Source organism: Neoarius graeffei, chromosome 25 (genome assembly GCF_027579695.1).
Source record: "Neoarius graeffei isolate fNeoGra1 chromosome 25, fNeoGra1.pri, whole genome shotgun sequence".
In the NCBI taxonomy this organism is placed as follows: Eukaryota; Metazoa; Chordata; class Actinopteri; order Siluriformes; family Ariidae; genus Neoarius; species Neoarius graeffei.
In genome coordinates, this window is record NC_083593.1 from 17,414,268 (window position 1) to 17,438,469 (window position 24,202).

At 41.9% G+C, this 24,202-nt stretch overlaps 1 protein-coding gene across 1 annotated transcript in view; it reads right to left on the bottom strand.

Moving 5' to 3' along the window:
• Nucleotides 1-6: 6 nt before the first annotated feature.
• tmem135 (transmembrane protein 135) overlaps nt 7-24,202 on the bottom strand; it is a 65,939-nt gene continuing 41,743 nt past the window's right edge. The window contains exons 3-15 of the mRNA XM_060909218.1: nt 20,502-20,594; nt 17,140-17,173; nt 16,489-16,554; nt 16,209-16,255; nt 16,019-16,060; nt 15,684-15,845; nt 9,464-9,533; nt 7,170-7,337; nt 5,385-5,448; nt 5,221-5,297; nt 3,356-3,454; nt 885-952; nt 7-704 (exon numbers count right to left, since the gene is read on the bottom strand). Coding sequence (XP_060765201.1) covers nt 572-704; nt 885-952; nt 3,356-3,454; nt 5,221-5,297; nt 5,385-5,448; nt 7,170-7,337; nt 9,464-9,533; nt 15,684-15,845; nt 16,019-16,060; nt 16,209-16,255; nt 16,489-16,554; nt 17,140-17,173; nt 20,502-20,594 — 1,123 coding nt within the window. The 3' untranslated portion in view covers nt 7-571. The remainder of the gene's footprint in view (nt 705-884; nt 953-3,355; nt 3,455-5,220; nt 5,298-5,384; nt 5,449-7,169; nt 7,338-9,463; nt 9,534-15,683; nt 15,846-16,018; nt 16,061-16,208; nt 16,256-16,488; nt 16,555-17,139; nt 17,174-20,501; nt 20,595-24,202) is intronic.

Sequence of the window (24,202 nt, forward strand, 5' to 3'; positions counted from 1 at the left end):
GTTACTTTTCTCTTTTTGAATGTTTTCTGCAATGTTTTATGCACTTCAAAAAACGCCAGTAAGTTTAATTTCACTACAGACGAAACCCTGATTCTTTTCAAAAAATATGTGGCTGATGCACGTTTGCTCATACGTAGCGACTTGAGCAAATGAATTCAGATTGTTCCACGGAATAGAGTTAGAATAGCTTTATGCATTCTTTTGTCTCTAAGCGATCTAATTTAAAATCACATCTGAAATATTAGGTCAGAATAATTATTTTCAGAATTAAATAGAACAAAAAAAAAAACCACATGATCTCAACACCACAGTTGTAATGACTGAATGACGAGAAGCTTTACACCTACAGGCATAAAAAGTAAACAAGCCTAAATTCTGGCAACAAGTCAATCAGTTTAACTCTGGTAACAAACTGTTCCAATTAAACTCCGAGGATTACGAGTAGATATGAGGATTTAATACTGCCTTTGGGCAACGCTAGAATGTTATACTAGCAACCAACGCAATACCATTCACATTATTTGTTGAAAGAGGGGATCTGGGTGGTCACTGTAGTGGTGTCCAAGGCTTGTTAACTCAGCTGCATGTCTGCATCTTGAGCAAACAGTGTGTATCTGGGGTCCAGTTTGGGACTGAAGTCTTTAAAGTGTCGAGAAGCCTCAGTCCCAAACACGTCTAGCACTTTTCTGTTCATCAGAGCAAACCTGAAGATTTAATAAAAAATAAAAAAAACCAAGGTTAATCGTACATGCTTAGCAAAACTCTAGCTTCAGCTTGCTTTATTTTTGCCAGAGAATATCACCCACACCAAAAACACCCACACACACTGCTTCAGCTCCTGCTAATAAGCAGCAAGCAAAGCAATGCAAGCTATACATACTGACCTGCCCTTGGTCAGTCGCAGGAGAAACTTCCAGTATGATGGTCGCAGATTCTGCACTTCCATCACCGCCTAGAAGCAATCAACAGACAAAACAACCAAAATCCAGAAAACAAAATCAGGTGATAATCTGGAAATGATAAAAGGAGCGATGTAAACAACTGGGATTATACTAAACGAACAATCTGATCGTGTTACCTTTACTACAGTTAAATACCAGTTAGGACACTTAAAAGCTAGACGGCCTTTCGATTTCATAAAATCGGTGAAATTTAATTCCCTCTGAAATTTGGTCATTGTGATATACGTTTATTTCTGTAATGAATAAATTTTTTTAAAAAACAGGCCATTCTGTGGCTGGGAAGTTATTTAATTTAAGGTGCATGAAATCGCTCGCTTCGTGCAGTCAAGCAGACAGAAGTCGTCCGGTGTGCGCATGCGCAGGTTTACTTCTTTCTTCTTCTTTTGGGTTTTACGGCATCCGGCATCCAGTGTTGCGTTACTGCCATCTACAGGTTTACCTTGACCGTGCGCTGACAGTTCCATCATTCTGTCGCTAAACGAACAGCTGATCACACCGAGGTGCTCGCTGACCGCCGATATTTATTAGTCTGGTCCTGCGTTTCCTTTCCTTCGCAGCATAACATCTTTTCTTCTCGCTTTCCGTTACTGTAGTCCTTCACGTTTCATTCGCACACTCACGTCCGCCATTTTTTCTCTCCTGTTTCAAATTTGTATCCCACAATGCCTTGTGCAAACAGGGAAACCCCGCTACGTCATGCATGACAGCGTATCTTGTATTGCGTCATGGTGAAGCAAGAAAAAAATAGTGGCGAATTTAGGGCCACGTGGCCTTAAATTCATTAATCGTTCTATTTTTTTTTAAACTAATAAAATTGGAAGTCTGTTATTCGAATTCAGTAGCTTTTAGTCCACTAAACAAAAATAAATGAGTGTCGGGGAAAATTCTTTTTATGACCTACACTTGAAAAATCTGATAGGTGGTGTAGCTTTAAGTATAAATTTTGTAAGTCACTGTGGATAAGGGCGTTGGCTAAATGTCTTAAATGTCCAGTCACAAATGTTCTGCTTTGACTAACCAAAAACGGGAACATATTCCAGTAGGAGAGGAACATTTTCACTGTGGTATGCCAAGTTTGTACACACCTACTCATTCATAGGTTTTTCTGTATTGTGACTATTTTCTACATTGTACAACGATACTGAAGACATCAACACTGAAATAATATATGGAACATGTATGTGGTAAACAAAGAGGAAAAAAAAAAGTGTTTACTTTTTTTTTCCTTTTCATATTTTAGATTCTTCAGCGTAGCCAGCGTTTACCTTGATGACGCTTTGCACACTACTGGCATTATCTTAAAGTGCATATCACGGGTAAATTCAGGAGCAAGATCAATGTAATTCTCCTACTTTATATTAAACTTTGGTCAAATATCTGTCACATTCTGCATTTTGTGCAATTTTTTTACCTTGCACAATACCAGAAAAATTCAGTTGAAATCAAGCCATTTGAGGCGAATTGGTCCGCCTCTGAAAAAACTTGGCGTTTGGATTTCCTGGTAAACACTGATTTTCGTGACGTCACGTGCGGGACGCCTCCCTCTGAATCCTACGTCAGCGCTGGTTTGTTTATGAGAAAACGACCTGGTGGTTTTCTGCAAATTTCTTCAACGTTATCGAGTAATTATTAAAATGGTTAACAGATGTATCGTAGGAGGGTGTAGCAACACCAATCTTGATGGGATTAGCACTCATCGTTTCCCAAAAGGCCGGACAATGAGAGAGAAATGGGAGCGCTTGGTCTACACAGGCTGTGCACTGAAACCGTGCAAAGCTCGCGCAGCCTGCTGGCGCTTCCACAGATAACGTCACGAATCTGGCTCCAGACTCGCTTGGGATTTTTCCAGACACGTTTTGTTGTTTTATTTCTTTCTGCTGTAGACAGATGACCTTGTGCAAAATTACCCTTCTGGATGAGTGTGTAAAGGGACATTCTTTCATATAAAAAAACACGAAATTGGTCCAGGATATGCACTTTCACCAGCTTCATGAGGTAGTCACCTGGAATGCTTTTCAATTAACAGGTTTGCCTTGTCAAAAATTAACTAGTGCAATTTCTTGCCTTCTTAATGCATTTGAGATCAAACAGTAAATAATAATAATACAGCAAATAGCCCTATTCCACAACTGTAGTGTGTTAACATGGTTTGCTGCCGCCATCAGATGAAAGGACAAAAGTGCAGCATGTTGGCTGGCAGACCACCGGTCATACGTTTAAGAGAGAAGCTACGGGTCTGTTAACACGTCTATGTTTGGTCCTGGGGCTGGGCTCTGACACCCCTGGCCAAAAGTATGTGGATACTTGATTGCTTGAGTGATCCTTTGATGTTCCATGACTTTTTGAAGGTCTAGAATGACCCCTGACCCCTGAATGCAGTTGTGAGGACTCACGGCCTGGAAGCAGATGGCAGTTGAGATGGCATAGATTAATGTGTCAGAATTCGGGAAGTAGGGGAAGTGTCCTGCCTCGATGCCTTTGAAGTACATGGTCTAGTAGGAGATGATAAAAATGCAATGCCTTCAGAAACACAGTGATTACCTTTTGCAGGACACATACAGTGTTTTGCAAAAGTATTCATCACCCTTGGTGTTTGTCCTGTTTTGTTGCATTACAAGCTGGAATTAAAATGGATTTTTGGGGGGGGGGGGGGGGGGGGGGGGCACTATTTGATCTACACAACATGCCGACCACTTTAAAGTTGTTTTATTGTGACACAAACAATAATTAGGATGAAAAACCCCCCAGAAATCTGGAGTGTGCATAGGTATTCACCCCCCAAAGTCAATACTTTGTAGAGCCACCTTCTGCTGCAATTACAGCTGCAAGTCTTTTGGGGTATGTCTCTATTAGCTTAGCACATCTAGCCACTGGGATTTTTGCCTATTCCTCAAGGCAAAACTGCTCCAACTCCTTCAAGTTAGATGGGTTGTGTTGGTGTACAGCAATCTTCAAGTTATGCCACAGATTCTCAGTTGGATTGAGGTCTGGGCTTTGACTAGGCCATTCCAAGACATTTAAATGTTTCCCTTTAAACCACTCCAGTGTAGCTTTAGCAGTATGTTTAGGGTCATTGTTATGCTGGAACGTGAACCTTCGTCCCAGTCTCAAACCTCTGGCTGACTCAAACAGGTTTTCTTTGAGAATTTCCCTGTATTTAGTGCCATCCATCTTTCCTTCAGTCCTGACCAGCTTTCCTGTCCCTGCAGATGAAAAACATCCCCACAGCATGATGCTGCCACCACCATGCTTCACTGTAGGAATGGTGTTCTCAGGGTGTTGGGTTCGTGCCACACATGGCATTTCCCATGATGGCCAAAAAGATCAATTTTAGTCTCATTTGACCAGAGAATCTTCTTCCATGTGTTTGGGGAGTCTGCCACAGGCTGTTGGGCAAACTCCAAACGCGTTTTCTTAAGCAATGACTTTTTTCTGGCCACTCTTCCATAAAGCCCCACTTTGTGGAGTGTACGGCTTAAAGTGGTCCTATGGACAGATACTCCCATCTCCGCTGTGGATCTTTGCAGCTCCTTCAGTGTTATCTTTGGTGTCTTTGTTGCATCTCTGATTAATGCCCTTCTTGCCTGGTCTGTGAGTTTTGGTGGGCGGCCTTCTCTTGTCAGGTTTGTAGTGGTGCCATATTCTTTCCATTTTGCTATAATGGATTTAACGGTGCTCTCTGGGATATTCAAAGTTTGGGATATTTTTTATAACCCAACCCTGATCTATACTTCTCCACAACTTTGTCTCTGACCTGTTTGGAGGCTCCTTGGTTTTCATGTTGCTTGCTTAGTAGAGTTGCAGAGTCAGGGTCCTTCCAGAACAGGTTGATTTATACAGACATCATGTGACAGATCATGTGACACTTTGATTGCACACAGGTGGATCTTAATCAACTAATGATGTGACTTATGAAGTGAATTGGTTGGACCAGCTCTTATTTAGGGGTTTGATACGAAAGGGAGTGAATACCTATGCACACTCCAGATTTCTGTTTTTTTTTCCATGTTAATTATTGTTTGTGTCACAATAAAACAACAATTTGCACCTTTGAAGTGGTAGGCATGTTGTGGAAATCAAATGATTTGTAATGCAACAAAACAGGACAAACACCAAAGGGGATGAATACTTTTGCAAGACACTGTAAAGATATTTGCTTATAAAACATTTAACTAAAAAACAAAAAAGAGGCAAAAAAATGTACCACGAAAAGCTAGTATATGAAAATAAACTGTAATAATATGTAATTAAAAGTCACCTCCACAAGCTTGGAAAAGAGATACATTGAGATGGTGGTGCTCTTATAGAAGAACATGGAGATGCCAGCAAGAAAACCTGAAACAACAGAACCGGAGATGAGAACGCCAGTACTAAGGAAGAAAAACAAAAATTTACACCCAGTGAGAACACACAGGAGTGTACCTGCTATAAGTGCATGGAGCTCATCATCGAGGTTACGCACCCACCGAAGGAAACAGCTGGTTCCCTTTCAGAGGGGGACAAAGAAGAAAAACAAATGACATCGTCGAGTAATACACTGAGTGCAGAATTATTAGGCAAGTGAGTATTTTGACCACAACATCCTTTTAATGCATGTTGTCCCACTCCAAGCTGTTTAGGCTTGAAAGCCTACTACCAATTAAGTACATCAGGTGCTGTGCATCTGTGTAATGAGAGGGGGTGTGGTCTAATGACATCAACACCCTATATCAGGTGTGCATAATTATTAGGCAACCTCTTTTCCTCTGGCAAAATGGGTCAGAAGAGAGATCTGACAGACTTTGAAAAGTCTAAAATTGTGAGATGTCTTGCAGACGGATGCAGCACTCTTGAAATTGCGAAGATGTTGAAACGTGGTCACCGAACAATCAAGCGTTTCATTGCAAATAGTCAACAGGGTCGAAAGAAGCGTGCGGGAAAAAAAAAGGCGCAAAATAACTGCACATGATCTGCGGAAAATCAAGCGTGAAGCTAACAAGCAGCCATTAGCATCCAGTTCTGCCATATTCCAGAGTTGCAACATTCCTGGAGTGTCAAAGAGTACAAGGTGTGCAATACTGAGGGACATGGCCAAGGTAAGGAAGGCTGAAAAACGACCACCACGGAGTAAGGCACACAAGATAAAATGTCAAGACTGGGCCAAGAAATATCTTAAGACTGATTTTTCTAAGGTGCTGTGGTCTGATGAGATGAGCGTGACTCTTGATGGGCCAGATGAATGGGCCTGTGGCTGGATCAGTAATGGGCACAGAGCTCCACTCCGACTCGGACGCCAGCAAGGTGGAGGTGGAGTACTGCTATGGGCTGGTATCATCAAAGACGAGCTTGTTGGACCTTTTCGAGTTGAGGATGGACTCAAACTCAACTCCCAGACCTACTGCCAGCTCCTGGAAGAAACCTTCTTCAAGCAGTGGTATAGGAAAAAGTCAGCATCTTTCAAGAAGAACATGATTTTCATGCAGGATAATGCTCCATCTCATGCGTCCAAATACTCCACTGCGTGGCTAGCCAGTAAAGGCCTGAAAGGTGAAAAAATAATGACATGGCCCCCTTGTTCACCTGACCTAAACCCCATAGAGAACCTGTGGTCCATTATAAAACGTGAGGTCTACAAAGAGGGAAAACAGTACACCTCTCTGAACAGCGTCTGGGAGGCCGTGGTTGCTGCTGCACACAATGTTGGTCGTGAACAGATAAAGAAATTGACAGAATCTATGGATGGAAGGCTTTTGAGCGTCCTCATGAAGAAGGGTGGCTATATTGGTCACTGATTTGTTTTTGTTTTGTGTTTGAATGTCAGATATGTTTATTTGCAAATCTGGAGTTGTCATATCAGTGTACCTGGTGAAAATAAATAAGTGAAATGGCTACATATTTGGTTTTTATTAAGTTGCCTAATAATTCTGCACAGTGAAAGTTACCTGAACACATACATATTCTCCTAAAATGGCCAAAACTAAAAACGCCCCACTCTAACTTCCATACATATTCAGCTTTGATATTTATGAGACTTTTTGGTTGATTGAGAACATAGTTGTTGTTCAATAATAAAACTAATCCTCAAAAATACAACTTGCCTAATAATTCTGCACTCAGTGTACAAATGGACAATTTCAAGCTTTACTATGACCAGAATGCAAAATTGCACGCAGTGAGTAAGATTCCCATCATAGGCCACATACATTAGAAATCAGAAGCAGACTCTACCTTGTAAATGCTGACGAAAGAACCGAGAAAGGCTCCGAGTTGGAAATTCTCCTTATTGTAGAGTAGTGATAGAAGACGAGAGGGTTTGGTGAAAACATGCCTAAATGCTGATGGAACCTTCAAACAGCACTGGATGAGGTAACCCACGCTAAACATGCGGATGAATCCCTTCAGGACACACACACACACACACACGAGTGATTTTATCAATTTATACCTCTAGATGGCAGGTTTTAGTTATATTCTTTGATAATACTAAAAATAGCATTTCAAATGTAAAAAAGTACAATTATTACATTGTTTATTAACAATAATTCATTATATAATTAATCATTCATACACTAAGGTTTGTGGACACCTGACCATCACACCCATGTGTAGTTCCTCCCCAAGTTAGAAGCACACAATTGTCTTGAATGTCTTTGTACGCTGCAACATTAAGATTTCCCTTCACTGGAACTAATTTTGCCCAAACCTGGTCCAGCACGACAATACCCCTGTGCACAAAGCAAGGCACGGTTTATTAAGGAGTGGAAGAACTCGAGCTGCCTGCACAGAGCCCTGACCTCAAGCCCACGGAACACCTTAGGGATGAATTAGAATGCCAAGCATAACTACGTCATCACTTGTTTACCGCAATGCATTCTGGGGGATAGCCAGGGCCAGTAAGTTGAGCGATATGACGGCTGTCGGATTAATTTGACGCGAGAGCGATATGGAGAGGAACGATTTTGCCGTACTTTGTTGTGAAAGACAATGAAATTGGTGACTTAAAGAGGTGGAGAACATGTCGAGGGTTTACAGCAGGAAAATCCGAATCCAAATCAAGCTTGGTGAGAAGGCAAGAGTCTAGACCGAGTCTACCACACTGTACTACAACAAATTTCAGAATGTCTTATTTCTGAGGACGTATATTGCACCAACTAAACTTTATCGAGAAAGCAAATCTATCTGAATATCGGGAATTGGTTCGGAGCAGCGCTCTCGCGGGGGATCCGTGGGCGAATAACGGTCTGAGTGATAAATGAGTGATTAGTTAAATAAAACTTGATATCAGGAAACGTTACAAAAAAACCACTTTGGAAATCAGCCATGTCATCTTCAGTATAAATGCATTTTCTTCAATAAATGCCGCTAGTGAGGTACACTGATCCAGCACGACAATGCCCCTGTGCACAAAGCAAGGCACGGTTTGTCAAGGACTGGAAGAACTCGAGCTGCCTGCACAGATCCCTGACCTCAACCCCACGGAACACCTTAGGGATGAATTAGAATGCCAAGCATAACTACGTCATCACTTGTTTACTGCAATGCATTGTGGGTTATCCATACCCGAAAGAGAACCCTTCGTGGTTTGGGAGTTTTATCGGTCTGACAGGCTCGTTCAGCTGCCGAGCGCTTCGGCACGTTGAAAGGCAAAGGCCGAGGAATGCTTCTTTGTTTTACAGGCTTTGGAATATCGCTAGTTTCAGACGATGAACAGTGTCGATTGTTATCATCTTCTATAATCCGCAGACCATGGAAATATCGCTGGGTCACAGTTTAAGTATGTCTTTTTCCCACCAGAGAAACGTAAGCTGCAAACACTTGTCCATTTCCATTCAGTTCAAAGGTTTTTCATTGCGGATTAAACTTATCCATTTCTTTCTTCTCTTCTTCTCGACTGGCAGCTGATTAAAGCTCAAATTAGGTGTTCTCTTTGTTGTGGAGACACAGGAAGGCACACAGCAATTCACTTTAGGCACAGTTAAAACTGGTTACACAGAACAATGCAGTGTTTAACAAAGGCGAAAGTAAACAAAACAATACGGCAGAGCTGACCCCGGGTATCGCCCATAATGCGTTGCGGTAAACAAGTGATGACAGTTATGGGTTAGAGTTATTGTGTGCCAGGCCTCCTCACCCAACATCAGTGCCTGACCTCACCAATACTCATATCTGAATGAGCAAATCCGCACAACCACACTCCAAAACCTAGTGGAAAGCCTTCCCAGAAGAGTGGACGTTATTATAACAGTAAAAAGGGGACTAAAATCTGGACTGGGATGTTCAACAAGCACATATGAACGTTATGGTCGCGTGTCGACAAACTTCCGGCAGTTATGAATGTTTTCTGAGACATTAACTGTAGAACCTTTACATAGTTCTACAGTGACCGACAGTTAAATGGGCAGTGTGACAATTTACATTCTGACCCAGCGCAAAAGCTCTGCTAATCCAAAGCAACTCTTCGACTTCCTGCACACACAAACATACTTGTAGTAACAGAACGAAGAAAGGGCACAGACTCTTACTTTGATGCAGTAGGAGATGCAGTTGTCTTGGTAGTGCTTGCAACACCTATGTCTGGGTCCACGTTTGCATCTTGAAAAGGGCCAAAAAAAAAATTAAAGTGCAGAAGATGCACACAAGCAGTATAAAGAGAAGCAGCACATCAAATGGCTGTGAAACTTTTTCTGAACTGAAGTCACAGCCCTGTCCAACACACCATACTATGGATTTCAGTAAAGACTGAAGAACCTTGCAGTAGTTTTTAGAGAATTATTTCATTAAAGCGTCATGTTTATTCAATGAAGGGAAAATTATAAAATGTAATTTTTTTTAATTTGCTTACATACATTCAGCTACACAGTAGGCGCACCAATATTCAAAATCAGACCCTTTCATTAATGTTGCTTATAGCGGAGCGCAAAGTACGTGCAGAGCTGAGCTCCATACTTAAAGCTAGACGGCCTTTCAATTTCATAAAATCGGTGAAATTTAGTTCCCTCTGAAATGATACATGTTTATTTTTGGTTGGGAAGTTATTTAATTTGAGGGGATTCCCGAGCAAATAATGCACATGAAATCGCTCACTTCGCGCAGTCAAGCAGACAGAAGTCGTCCAATGTGCGCATGCGCAGGTTTACCTTCTTCTTCTTCTTCTTCTTTTGGGTTTTACGGCAGCTGGCATCCAGTGTTGCATTACTGCCATCTACAGGTTTACCTTGACCGTGCACTGACAGTTCCATCATTCTGTCGCTAAGGCTGCTGGGCCATAGAAGGTTCACGCTGCACGCTACACGTTCACGTGAAGAACCGGACCCTGGGCCATTAAACTTCATGCTTGGATGTTCACGTGTTGCGTCTGTTCTACTTTGACCGAGTAACCAACAATATGGACTCTTCGGATGACGACGATTGCCTCATTCTGCTTTTACTGAGACAGAGGAAGAGAAAAAGGAACAGAATTTGGAGCCGAGAACACTTCCTTCTGAGAGAAACCCGTGGTGAATTTCACCGAACATTCTATAATCTGCTTGACAATCCCGATGAAGAACTATTTTTCAATTATACCATTCAATTATATTTTTTCTGAAGTTTTCCCCTGAAAGCATAGCGTTATCTCCCTAGACCCGTTCTGATTGGCTGGCGCGGCGGTGACCGCATGCATTGACTGGAATTTCCGTCTTCACGCCTAGAAAAAAGTGTGCATGTTCATTTCACGCTTCACGCGTGAAGTGTGCAGCGTGCAGCGTGCAACGTGAACGCCGTTCTATGGCCCAGAGCAAGTCATGCTACGTTTGTCCACTTTTCTTTACACGCGTGTAGCGTGCAGCGTGCAGCATGCAGCGTGAACCTTCTATGGCCCAGCAGCCTAAACGAACAGCTGATCACACCGAGGTGCTCACTGACGTCAATATTTATTAGTTTGGTCCTGCGTTTCCTTTCCTTCGTATATAACATAACGCCTTTTCTTCTCACTTTCCGTTACTGTAGTCGGTCTTTCATGTTTCATTCGCGTCCTCTATTTTCCTCTCCTGTTTCAAATTTGTATCCCACAATGCCTTGCGTGAACGGTGAAAGCCCACCACTTAATTTATGATGTAGTATCTTGCATTGGGTCACGGTGAAGCAGGAAAAAATAGTGGAGAACTGGGGGCATCATGGCTCAAGTGGATAAGGCACCATGCCATAAGTCAAGTCAAGTCAACTTTATTGTCAAATATGCTATACATGCTCGACATACAGCACAGATGAAATATCAGTCCTCTCTGACCCACGGTGCAAACAGGCAATGCAATAAATAAAAATAGAATAAAAATAGAATAATTGAAAAAACAAACAATATAAACAGTATAAACACTCTAGATAGGAACTATACAGACTAAACACTCAAACAATATAAACAGAATAAATAAACAGTATAAACACTAGATAAGAACAAGGCAGACTAAACACTCAAACAGACAATATAAACAGTATAAACACTCTAGATAGTAACTAGACTAAACACTCATATACACACACACACACACACACACACACACACACACACACACACACACATAAATTGGTACAAATAACCAAACAGTCAAGGGCACTTGAGGTATAGCAGGTAAACATGAAATAAGCAGAATAAACAAACTAGCAGCTGTTAAGGTGAGGTAGTGCGGAATAGTGCAAATGGGCGAGGTAAAGTGAGATGTGCGGTCCCTGAGTTCAGTGTGTTAATGAACGATGAGATGTATGTATATATGTGTGTGTGTGTGTTGGGGGGGGGAACTGTGAGGATGACATGTCAGATGCTGAAGGGGTGTGCGAGCAGAATCTGTGGCAGGGGGCAGAGGGGGGAGGAGGGGCAGAACAGGGAGGGAGTTGAGCCTCCTGACTGCCTGGTGAAAGAAACTGTTCTTGAGCCTGCTGGTTTTGGCCCGGAGACTCCGCAGTGTCCTCCCCGACGGCAGCAGGCTGAAGAGGCTGTGAAATCCAGGCACCCGGGTTCGATTCCGACCTGGGGTCATTTCCTGATCCCTCCCTGTCTCTCTCCCGCTGATTTCCTGTCTCTACACTGTCCTATCCAATAAGAAGGTGAAAAAAGCCCCAAAAAATATCTTTAAAAAAAAAAATAGCGAACTTAGGGCCACGTGGATCTAAATTCATTAATTGTTCTGTTTAAAAAAAAAATTGGAAGTCTGTGATTCGAATTCAGTAGCTTTCGATCCACTAAGCAAAAATAATCAGGTGTCGGGGAAAATTCTTTTTACAACCTACACTTGAAAAATCTGAAAGGCAGTCTAGCTTTAAGAAGAAGAAGAAACCTTTATTCGTCACATGCACACTTCAAGCACAGTGAAATTCATCCTCTGCATTTAACCCATCTGAAGCAGTGAACACACGCACACACTCAGAGCAGTGGGCAGCCACACCAGAGCGCCCAGGGAGCAGTCAGGGGTTCAGTACCTTGCTCAAGGGCACCTCAGCCCAAGGCCGCCCCACATCAACCTAAGCTGCATGTCTTTGGACTGTGGAGGAAACCGGAGCACCCGGAGGAAACCCACACAGACACGGGGAGAACATGCAAACTCCACACAGAAAGGCCCTCGCCACCCGCTGGGTTCGAACCCGGAACCTTCTTGCTGTGAGGCGACAGCGCTAACCACTACACCACCGTGCCTCGACCTGATTTTTGATGCCTTTTGACCGTATGATGTCTGTACGTACGTACGTGTACCACGACGAGGAACCCGATTATAAGTGCAAAGCAACCTCTCAAAACACGACTGCTAGATAACGAAATTTGTATCTTTATTTACACAAGCTCGATGGGTTTTTATCCAGCACTTATTTTTAATCAAAAAATAAAATGGGATTATTTACCAACACATTTCATAGAAAAGATTCACGAGAGTTTCATATAAAACTAATTAGAACAGTTCTTTGTCCACTAGCTTGTTGGACAAGTGACAGTTTCTGGAATGTTTAAAAAAAAAAAAGGTGGGGCCATTGTTAAAAATGTTCTGTTTCCGGTCCACCGGCTGGGTGAGTGCCGTTGCAAATTTTTTTTTTAACGCCGGTTTTTCGACATTTTTTTTTTTTAAAGATTTTTTTGGGGCTTTTTTCACCTTTATTGGATAGGACAGTGTAGAGACAGGAAATGAGCAGGAGAGAGAGAGACGGGGAGGGATCATGAAATGACCTCAGGTCGGACTCGAACCCGGGTCCCCGGATTTATGTTGTGGTGCCTTATCCACCTGAGCCACGATGCCCCCAGGTTTTTCGACATTTTTTTTTTCAGGTTCATAAATCTAAAATCGAACTTGACATTTCCACATTCCCAGGGCTTTCCACTAAGGCTCATACTAGCCAGCCATGACAAATAAGTAGCCAGCCGGGGGGGGGGAGTAAACAACTCCTGTGCACGCAGTTCCCAGGATTAAATGTATTTTCCACCGACCATTTATTTATTCACTTTACTCAAATACAAAGTAAAATGGCAGTAAATCTTCTTTCTTTTCTTGCGTATTGCCTCATGAGGCGTTCCTGGCTTGTAAATCTCTTATTTTCAGTGCAGGACACATTCACGCAGCTGAGCATGCTATGAATTAACAACGACAACGGTCTGCAGTGGGGCTACACAATTAAACACTCAGCGAACATTTCTCCATTTGTGTATGAAAATACACTCCAACCACTCAGTTTGGTTTCATTTACAACCAACGGTGTCTTTTGATGCCAGCACGTAATTGAACGAGAGAAGACTGGTTTACCGGAGACAAAATAAGCGTTATCTCTGCTTCTGTTCCCTCCGCCGGCCCCGACACACTACTGCCTCCGCCGAGTGCACGCGCGCACACACACACACACCACATGTAGGGGCCGCGGATGAGTGCCCCCCCCTTCGCAGACGCTCTGCGCGCACCTCCCAAAAATTGTGACCACTACAGACAGCCTCGCAGACAGCGTCGCAGACAAGAGGGCTCTGATTGGTCCACTCTACATCCGCTGTACACGCACTTCCGCTTCCCTACTTTCCCGGTTTGGTTTGTTTTCACGACCGGCATTTTTAAAAACACGAGCGAAGATGGAGCAGCACGAAGAGCGGTTGATCGAGGAAGTGAGGAAGTACGTACATCTATACGACTCCAGTTCTAGTCATTATAAGTAACCGGAGGATAAACACTCCACTAACCACACCCACCAACTACTCCTAGCGATTTCGCGACTTCGCGCCCCCTTGCGTTGTGGCGGTGAATAACATCGCGCACGCCTATTACTCCCCGCTCAACGATAAATTACAACTGTCTGCGAAAAGCTATCTGCGAAAACCTTGTCGCACGAGCATGCAGAGGCCTTTACTCTCCCTTGATCAATGAAGTCGGCGGGGAATTTGTGGTTATTATCGGTACAAACAGCGCGAATCACAACTTAAATGAGTGCGGTTCAGTTTGACATTATTGTCAGTCCGTTAGATAAACATTTAATTTTATTAAAATCGAAAATTAATATTTAGAGCCTGTGGGCTACAAAAATAATAGTCATTGAGTAGCCGGCTGGACTTAATTGTGTAGCCGGCGCTTGTGGAAAGCCCTGCATTCCGCGCAGAATATAGAATTGAATCAGCTCTACGCGTGCGCCGTGCGGCACAAAAAAATGGCAGCCACCATGAAGGAAGGAGATCCGGAGTTTTCAAACATTTGCTTAAGTTTGAAATCGCAAAATGGTATTCTAGCGAACAACAAAATAGTAAAGATTCAGAAAAACAAATCATTCAGTGATCATTTTAATAGTGTAATTTCATCCGAACTAGGCCTAACGGTTGATTTAGAACTACAAAAAGTCCGTGTGTCGGACATTTTAAGTACCTTTGTAAAAGTTTTGCAAATGTTGCAGTCAGCATTTAAAATGCTAACTTAAAGTTTTTGTACAAGTTTCAGTTGATTAAACTGTCATATTTTATTAAATGTGTCTGCTTTTGTAATTAAAAAAAAAGTACTGAAAGAAAAAGCAAACACAGCATTGCGATTTCTTATCCATCCATATATAAAAATAAAAAATCCCTCCCTCCCGACTGAAAATTTTTTTGCTCACCCGGTGGACAGGAAATGGATTTTTTTTTTAAGGATGGCCTGGGGGAGTGTAGATGGATATAAGTGCAGGAAGAGTTTTATTGAAAACACTGTCACAAGACAATGCAGCAATTTACTGATGTGAAATACGCTACACGACACAATTCGATGGTTCATATGCTATAATATTATAATTCTATTCAGGTTGATTTTGTGCCTTTGCAAATATTTTGCTCATACACTCATCCCGAGCTCTGCCTTTAGGCAGTGCCTAAATATCTCTATTATACTCACAGAGGGGGCGGCACGGTGGTGTAGTGGTTAGCGCTGTCGCCTCACAGCAAGAAGGTCTGGGTTCGAGCCCCGGGGCCGGCGAGGGCCTTTCTGTGTGGAGTTTGCATGTTCTCCCCGTGTCCGCGTGGGTTTCCTCCGGGTGCTCCGGTTTCCCCCACAGTCCAAAGACATGCAGGTTAGGTTAACTGGTGACTCTAAATTGACCGTAGGTGTGAATGTGAGTGTGAATGGTTGTCTGTGTCTATGTGTCAGCCCTGTGATGACCTGGCGACTTGTCCAGGGTGTACCCCGCCTTTCGCCCGTAGTCAGCTGGGATAGGCTCCAGCTTGCCTGCGACCCTGTAGAACAGGATAAAGCGGCTAGAGATAATGAGATGAGATGAGATACTCACAGAGAGTCGAACAGCCTGCGAGTCAGAGCCGTGATGGTCCTACGGCAGGATGAAGGTGGCTCCACGTCTGTTGAAGGTAAAGCTGGCCTTTCTGGATGAGATGCACTGGGCAGCTCAGCCACGCTGGAATGTGTGAGGATCTCTTCCTTTCCTACAATAAACCTGCCATGGCAAACCCACCGTTCAGCAGTTAAACCAAAAGGATTATTTAAAAATAAATTAAAAAAAAAAAAGCAAGCAGCACCCCATTTTTTTTTGCAGCAATTAATTATAGAAAAATCAACAAAAACAAAACCCCTAAAACCACCAGATCCATTAACAATACAAATACCTACTTTAATGCTGAGAAAGCAAAACCCTTAAGTCCGTCTTTGCATCTGAAAACGAAGCAAATCCGTTCAATATCTACAACTCAATTTAGTTCAATGAATAAACTCAATTTTTTTTTTTTTACAACAAACTTCAGTAATAATCATTAAAAGCACATTAACTGAAATTCCTGTCGCACAAAAAGGTTTCACGCACCTGAAGAAAAACATGTAAAGTGACGCAGTAATACAGAATAGAAGAACCTGAAAAGTGAGATTGAGTTCGTGTGATCAGAGGTTATGCAAAGCAACTTCACATGCCAACTTCAGAAAAAACAAAAAACAAATATACCCCTACTGACAGGATTCGCTTAATTAGCTCGTCATTGAATATAACATTAGTGTTCTGCAATATAATATTTAAACATTTAGAATATTTATTCCTTCTATTGATCAAGGAAAAAAAAAAAGAGGGGCAATAAAATCTGGGCGTGTACCTCTCCGTGTTTTAAAGGGTTAACGATGCCTCGTGTGACAGCCATCCGAAATACTGTCTCGGTCGCCTAGAAATTAGCATACGTTAGTATAACATATAACCTGCATTATGTAATATCTAATATTATTCTACCCACATTCACTGGATATGAGCAACCGTGCGCTCTGATTGGCTACTCTACTACTAGGATATCAGCTTGTATACCGCGAGTAGAGGAAAAACAAAATGGCAGAGTGTGTTGCTGAACCAACCGAGGACGAAATAAAAATTACTCGAAAACAAAACCCAAAGCAACAAAATACAGAATGAAAATATTTGATGGTAAGAACGTCCCTTTTTTTTTTCAAGAATTATTATAGTATTTTTCACAAATTGCTCCGGTCATTTCGCTGGTTTGTTTACATCCGAAGCAGAAATTATTTTGTTTCAGGTTTTGTATAAAAGTTTTTATTTATTGAAATTGCAAAAAATAAAAATGCTCCATTTCTCAAAATCCAGTGAATGTGGATAGAATAAAACAGTTATTCCACTCAATCTCATCGTACCGTACGTGAGCCGGCAGCTACGCGCCTCGTTGGCTATCGGCTCATGTACGACGAGATTGAGTGGAATAACTGTTGAATATTCCCGATTCAGTTCTTAAGGGTCTCACCAAGTTTGCCATATATATTGTTAAAAGTCCTCTCCTGCAGCAAGACAGAAATTAAACATTATGTCAGACTTCAAAGCATTAGCGTCAGGGGAAAAAAAAAAAAGTGGCTTGTACATATACACATCGTGCACTTTACTAGGAACATTCATGCACATTCTCCAATCAGCCAATCATGCAGCAGCAACACAAATGCCTGTGTTGTAGTCGAGTCACTAAACCTCGAGTCTGACTCCAGTCTCAAGTCCGCTATTGATCCGAGTCGAGTCCAAGACTCCACCCGCACCATTTGACGGTGGCTGTTTTACTGTAGCGCCGTTAACATTAGTTTGTTCCTGAACATGATGTATGAACAGGTGATCGTGCTTTCTCTTTATCAGGGAGTGTGAAGTGTTCTGTCAATGATGGTTGGGAGATGGATGGAAGTGCAAAAGGTGTGTTTATTAATACAAGTGAAGGCACGTAAACAATCCAGAATGCCAGGCAAAATGGTAAAACAGGCAACAGGTCGAGCGAGGCACAAACAGGCTATCGCAGGCTCGGCAGAATCAAAGACAAGAAACAGGAAATCAGGAAACCAAACAAGGAAATAAGGCTTGGTCAGAAGCACAACTCAATACTTCGCAAAGTAAGTGTGTTTTCATAGTTTTTATATAGGCGCGCTGATTGCGCCTTAATCCTGTGGAGGTGCGAGTCCTTTACGGCGCACGCACAAGAGTCCACTTGGTGTGTGCGCTGTCCGGAGTGTGCCCGAGAGTCTATCTGATGCATACACCAAGGCGCGCAGGTGTGACACACTCTTGCATGAACTTTGTATAAAAATTAACGTAGATATAAATATCTTATGCCAAATTATTATGGCATGTTACAAAAAATAAAGAAAAAAATCAGAATCCTCGTCTCCAATTTACGAGTCCGAATGCAGTTAATGCACGAGTCAAGTCACCTTATCTCATCTCATTATCTCTAGCCGCTTTATCCTGTTCTACAGGGTCGCAGGCAAGCTGGAGCCTATCCCAGCTGACTACGGGCGAAAGGCGGGGTACACCCTGGACAAGTCGCCAGGTCATCACAGGGCTGACACATAAACACAGACAACCATTCACACTCACATTCACACCTACGGTCAATTTAGAGTCACCAGTTAACCTAACCTGCATGTCTTTGGACTGTGGGGGAAACCGGAGCACCCGGAGGAAACCCACGCAGACACGGGGAGAACATGCAAACTCCGCACAGAAAGGCCCTCGCCGGCCACGGGGCTCGAACCCGGACCTTCTTACTGTGAGGCGACAGCGCTAACCACTACACCACCGTGCCGCCCCGAGTCAAGTCACACGTCCTTAAACTTAGGGCACGAGTCGGACTCGAGTACTACAAGCCTGCAATGTCTCCAAGAGCTCTAGTTAATGTTCACATTAAACATCACCATTTGTTTTTGCCCTTATTCTAATCACAGTGACTTTGGCCGTGGCATGGTTGTTGGTTTCAGACAGGCTTGTTTGAGTATTTAAGAAACTGCTAATCTTCAAGGATTTTCACATCACCTGATCTGTTTCCAATATTCAGCTGTAAAGTTTCAACGAGCCTGTGCCATCTGTAGCCTCAGATTCCTGTCCTTGGAGGACAGGAGTGGAACGCAATGTAATCTTCTGCGGTTGCAGCCCATCCACCTCAAGGTTCAGCATGCCGTGCATTTTGAGATGCTATTCTACTCACCATGTTTGGAAAGAGTGACTAATTGAGCTAGCATTAATTTCCTGGGAGCTCAAACTAGTTTGACCATTCACCTCTGACCAGGCTTGTAGTACTCGAGTCTGACTCTTGCCCTAATTTTAAGGACTCGTGACTTGAGTACTGATGACTCGGACTTGGACTCGTGCATTAACTGCATTTGGACTCATAAACTGGAGACGAGGACTTGGATTTTCTCTTTATTTTTTTTATAGCATGACATCAAAATTTGGTACAAGATATTTATATCTACATTAATTTTTATACTAATTTCGTGCAAGAGAATGCACATTCACCTGTTCATACGTCATGTTCAGGAACAAACTAACATTAAATGGCGCTAAAATGCCTGGAGAGAAGCCCCTAGGATTGTCCGCTTTGCTTATACAGATTTCTCGTGCAGCGGGAAAAAATGCACTGCTATGTGTTCCATATGTAGAAGAACTATCAAGGAGACGACGGAGACAACCTCTTATGTGAACCGGGTTCACATAAAGGCAGCAACAGCCACCGTCAAATTATGCGGTTGGGGGGGCGTCATGGCTCAGGTGGATAAGGCGCCATACCATAAATCCGGGGACCCGGGTTTGATTCCGGCCCGAGGTCATTTCCCGATCCCTCCCCATCTCTCTCTCCCGCTCATTTCCTGTCTCTACACTGTCCTATCTAATAAAGGTGCAAAAAGCCCCAAAAAATATCTTTAAAAAAAAAAAAAATTATGCGGTTGGAGTCTTGTTCTCAGACTCGACTCGAAATTTTCTTTCATGACTTGGGCTTGAACACTGGGGACTCGAGGCTGGACTCGGACTCGAGGTTTAGCGACACGGCTACAACCCTGCCTCTGATCTCTCTCATCAACAAAGAGTTACTTCCACTCATTGGATGTTTCTGTGTAAACTCTGCAGATGAATTTCACAGATGATGAGCAGTTTCCGAAACACTCAAAACAGCCCATCTGGCACCAACGAGAATTCAAAAATCACTGATGTTTCATGTACACATGAACTGAAGTTCTTGACCTGCATCTGCGTAAGTTTATGCACTGCACTTCTGCGACCTGATTGGCTAATTGCATGAATGATACAATCGATACATTTGACAATATTCAAGATATTTTCACTCGCAAGGATGGGATTCTTTGCTGAAATGGAGGAACCCCCAAAATAAACAACTGAAAGAAGCTGCAGCCGAAGCATCATTAAAGGAGAATGCAACAGTGTGGTGAGGTCAGTGGGTCACTGGCCTGATGCAGTTATTGCAAGCAAGGGATATGCAAGCAAATATTAAGTCCTACTTACTTTCACGCTATCTGTTCCTATACTTTTGCTCACCTAAACAACTGAGTAGACTGCTACCCAAAAGGTGCCATGTTCTAAGATCTTTAACACATCTAGACGTAAATATTAGAAAATAAAAGCAGAAATTCTGATCTATCGTCTTATATTCATCTTCTGATCTCCAACGCCCCCCCCCCAAAAAAAAAGCATATGCAATTCTAGTACCGTCAGAGGAGACTGGACCTTGCATTTATTTGTTTATAATATCCATTGTGATCTTTTATTTGCTAGTTCACAGTATCAGGACACAGACTTGGGAAGATTGACAAAAGCATAACAGGAATCCAAGCAAACCTGCTTTTGCGCTCGATCAGAATAGCGATGTATGAAGCTGGTAGTGCAGCTCCAAAGCCTGCTGACCAGCAGTAGAACCGGCCCAGCAGCTTCCTGTGCAACAGAAACAGGCCAGAAGAAAATAATTGGAATTAAACGTGATTACTGTTAAAACTGGCGCTAAATAACAGTACTGCACACAGTACAGCAGCATGTTTGGACTAGATCACAGCCTCACCTGTATTCATAACATCAGTGAATCCTGATAAAATCAGCAATGCTTTACAAAAGTCCTGGGGACTGATGTGTAAAACTTTGAAACAGACTTAAAGCTAGACTGCCTTTCAGATTTTTCAAGTTCAGGTCATAAAAAGAATTTTCCCCGACACCCGATTATTTTTGTTTAGTGGACCAAACGCTACTGAATTCGAGTCACAGACTTCCAATTGTATTTGTTCTTTAAATAGAACAATTAATTAATTTAGAGCCACGTGGCCCTTAATTCTCCGCTATTTTTTCCTGCTTCACCGTGACGCAATACAAGATACTGCGTCGTGCATCACGTGGTGGGCTTTCTCCGTTTATACAAGGCATTGTGGGATACAAATTTGAAACAGGAGAGGAAAATGGAGGATGTGAATGAAACGTGAAAGACTGACTACAGTAACGGAAAACGAAAAGAAATATATATTATTTACCAGCTGGGAGGTCCGTATCGTGAAACACCGTGACCGAGGTCTTGAAAGCACTGAGCGAGGCCCTCTGGGCCGAGGTCAGTATTTAAGGCCGAGGTCACGGTATTTCACCACACGGACCGACCTTAAGCTGGTAAATAATATATTTATTTTTTTCTTTACCAAATTCTAACAGAAAACAAGAGCGCCCGAAAGGGAAAACCGAGCCGAGCCGCCATTTTGAATCCTCATTCACGGCTGTAATGCAAATTACTTCCTCCTCGGTATACAAGTGCACTTCCATGGTAGGGAAAAAGAAACTACATTTTGCCATGTATGTAGTCCCCTATTTATACAAATAGGAGTCATTCAGGATTCAGCCATGTTTTTGCTCGGCGTTAGCAAGTTAAAGGTTTTTAGCTTTCTCCTGAAATGTTTTATTTTATTTTGTCTTCCTCAGGTTAGTAAAACTCGCTTTCGCTGTGAACACTGTCATTATTGCTATCCATGATGTAAAATTAATGCTATTTTATAATCCTCATTCATGGCTGTAATGTAAATTGCTTCCTCCTCGGTATACAAGTGCACTTCCATGGCAGGAAAAAAAACTGCATTTTGCCGCTTATGTAGTCCCCTATTTATACAAATAGCAGTCATTCAGGATTCAGCCATGTTTTTGCTCGGCGTTAGCAACAGTTAGAGGTTTTTAGCTTTTTCCTGAAATGTTTTATTTTATTTCTTCTTCCTCAGGGTAGTAAAACTCGCCTTCGCTGTGAACACTGTCGTTATCGCTATCCATGCTGTAAAATTAATGTTATTCTCCTGAGAAATGCTGGCAAAAATGTATAAGATTTTTGATAATCTTATAAATAAATCTTATTTTTAAAAAAAAAGATAAATGTTGACAAAAAATGCTACTATGTTTGTTGTTGTTGTGAACGAGCGAGTCGCCAGAGGTCCGTAACCGGGGTCTGTAACTGGGGTCGGTACCGTAGGATACGGACTCGTTCGCCAGCCAATCAGAGCGCAAGATTTGATGGAAACCGCACCGCGAAAAAAATAAAAGACGTTACGTTATATAGAAAGAAAGGAAACGCAGGACCAAACTAATAAATATCGGCGGTCAGCGAGCACCTTGGTGTGTTCGTTTAGCGACAGAATGATGGAACCATCAGTGCACGGTCAAGGTAAACCTGCGCATGCGCACATGGACTTCCTCCGTCTGCTTGACTGCACAAAGCAAGCGATTTCATGCACATTGTTTGCGAGGGGATCCCCTCAAATTAAATTACTTCCCAGCCACAGAATGGCCTGGGGTTTTTTTTTTTTAGATACTACAGAAATAAATATATCACCATGATCAAATTTCACCGATTTTTTGAAATCAAAAGGCTGTCTAGCTTTAAGACTAAAACATGGTGCATCCAAAAAAAAATAATTCATTAAATTTATAACACCGTATGTGCAGACCCTGCATGCATTCCCTTTATTTATGTCAAATAATATGACTTGAGTGCACATGCACAAACTTCTCACCCTTCTCTCCAGTCTTGTGTTGGCATACCCTAGGTTTCTCCACAGAAAAATCCTGCTTAGGGTTTGCTATGACCGTTTGATTTTTTTTTTTTTTTAGTCTGCAGGCAAGTTGGGCATTTTGCATGAATGACGTGACTAATCTAAAAAAAAAATTATTCAAACAAGCAGAGTCTTGTAGGTGCATTTGGGTAATTGAGTGATCTGTAGGTGGAACTGGGATTAATTAAATTATGTAATAATTGATAATTGAATTAATCAATTTATAATTAAAGATCAGTCTCATAAAATCTTAAATTATTCATCTTAATATTCACCGTGAATGGTTACATTCAAGATTAATGGTAGCTCTGCATTAGATGGGAAACCCAGTTGTATATAAAAGCTAAATTTGAAGGAAAAAGGAGTTCTAAATAGTTGACCTTGTGAATAAACAACAGGAACAAGTAAAATGTAATTCAATTTGATTAGCTTTTATTTGTCTACTACTCACTAATAAGAATCTCACAAAATACATTCAATGTCGGGCAAAGGTAATAACAAGGCACAACAATGGAACAATTACACCTGGGCCATAGGTTTGGGGCAGGAGAGAGGGGGAGAGAGAGAGAGAGAGAGAGAGAGAGAGAGAGAGAGAGAGAGAGATAGGAAAAGAGAATCCCTTGTGATCCCTTGAGACAATACAATTAGCCCTGGAGGCTAATGGAACAAAAGAATTAGCCGTGTGTTTAGCTAAGGTGATTGTGAGGCCTGGTGAGCTACCTTTGGTTGCTAATTCAGTGATTCATTTTGCTCCTAATGACTATGAGTCAAACTGACTCACCACATATTAAATCAGTGAGTCAAAAATTTCCAAAGTGAGTCAAAATGACAATACACACTTTGAAAACAAAAAACACAATAGTTATCACTGTCACACTTAAATCATTTAATTCCAACATGTGAACAATTGTGTGAGCTATTCATCTAAGCAAACAATAACAATAACAATTTTCAGAATAAAAAAAAGAAAAAAGTATGGAATTAAACAGAATAGTTATTATGGCTGTTTTGACTAGAATTCAAATGCTCCCGGACCCCACAAAGAAATCAATTTGCTTTGCACTTTCATGCGTTTATTTGGCATGATTTTCACATTAAATGCGTTTTCAAATGTACTGCAGTAGCGTTGTTAATGTAAACACTCCTTATCGTTGACCGATGCTACTTCCGCCTAGTGTTTCTGTTAACTCGATCTCGATTGGTCAGTCTTTTTATATCATCCAATGAAAAATTTTCTACTATTAATTCATATTTCCTAAATTTCTAAACCTTTTTACTGAATACCATAGCAAAACTTTAACTGAATTTCCCATTTGATAGGCGCTATTCATATGTTTGGTAAGTAGAAACAAATTTAGATCAATCTTTTATTACCGCAAAGAAATGCTTTGGCAAACATAAATTTTATCGATTAGTACGAGAGAGCTATTTTCACTTGCTTCAAATCGAGGCTGGAAAGGATTTGCATATTCC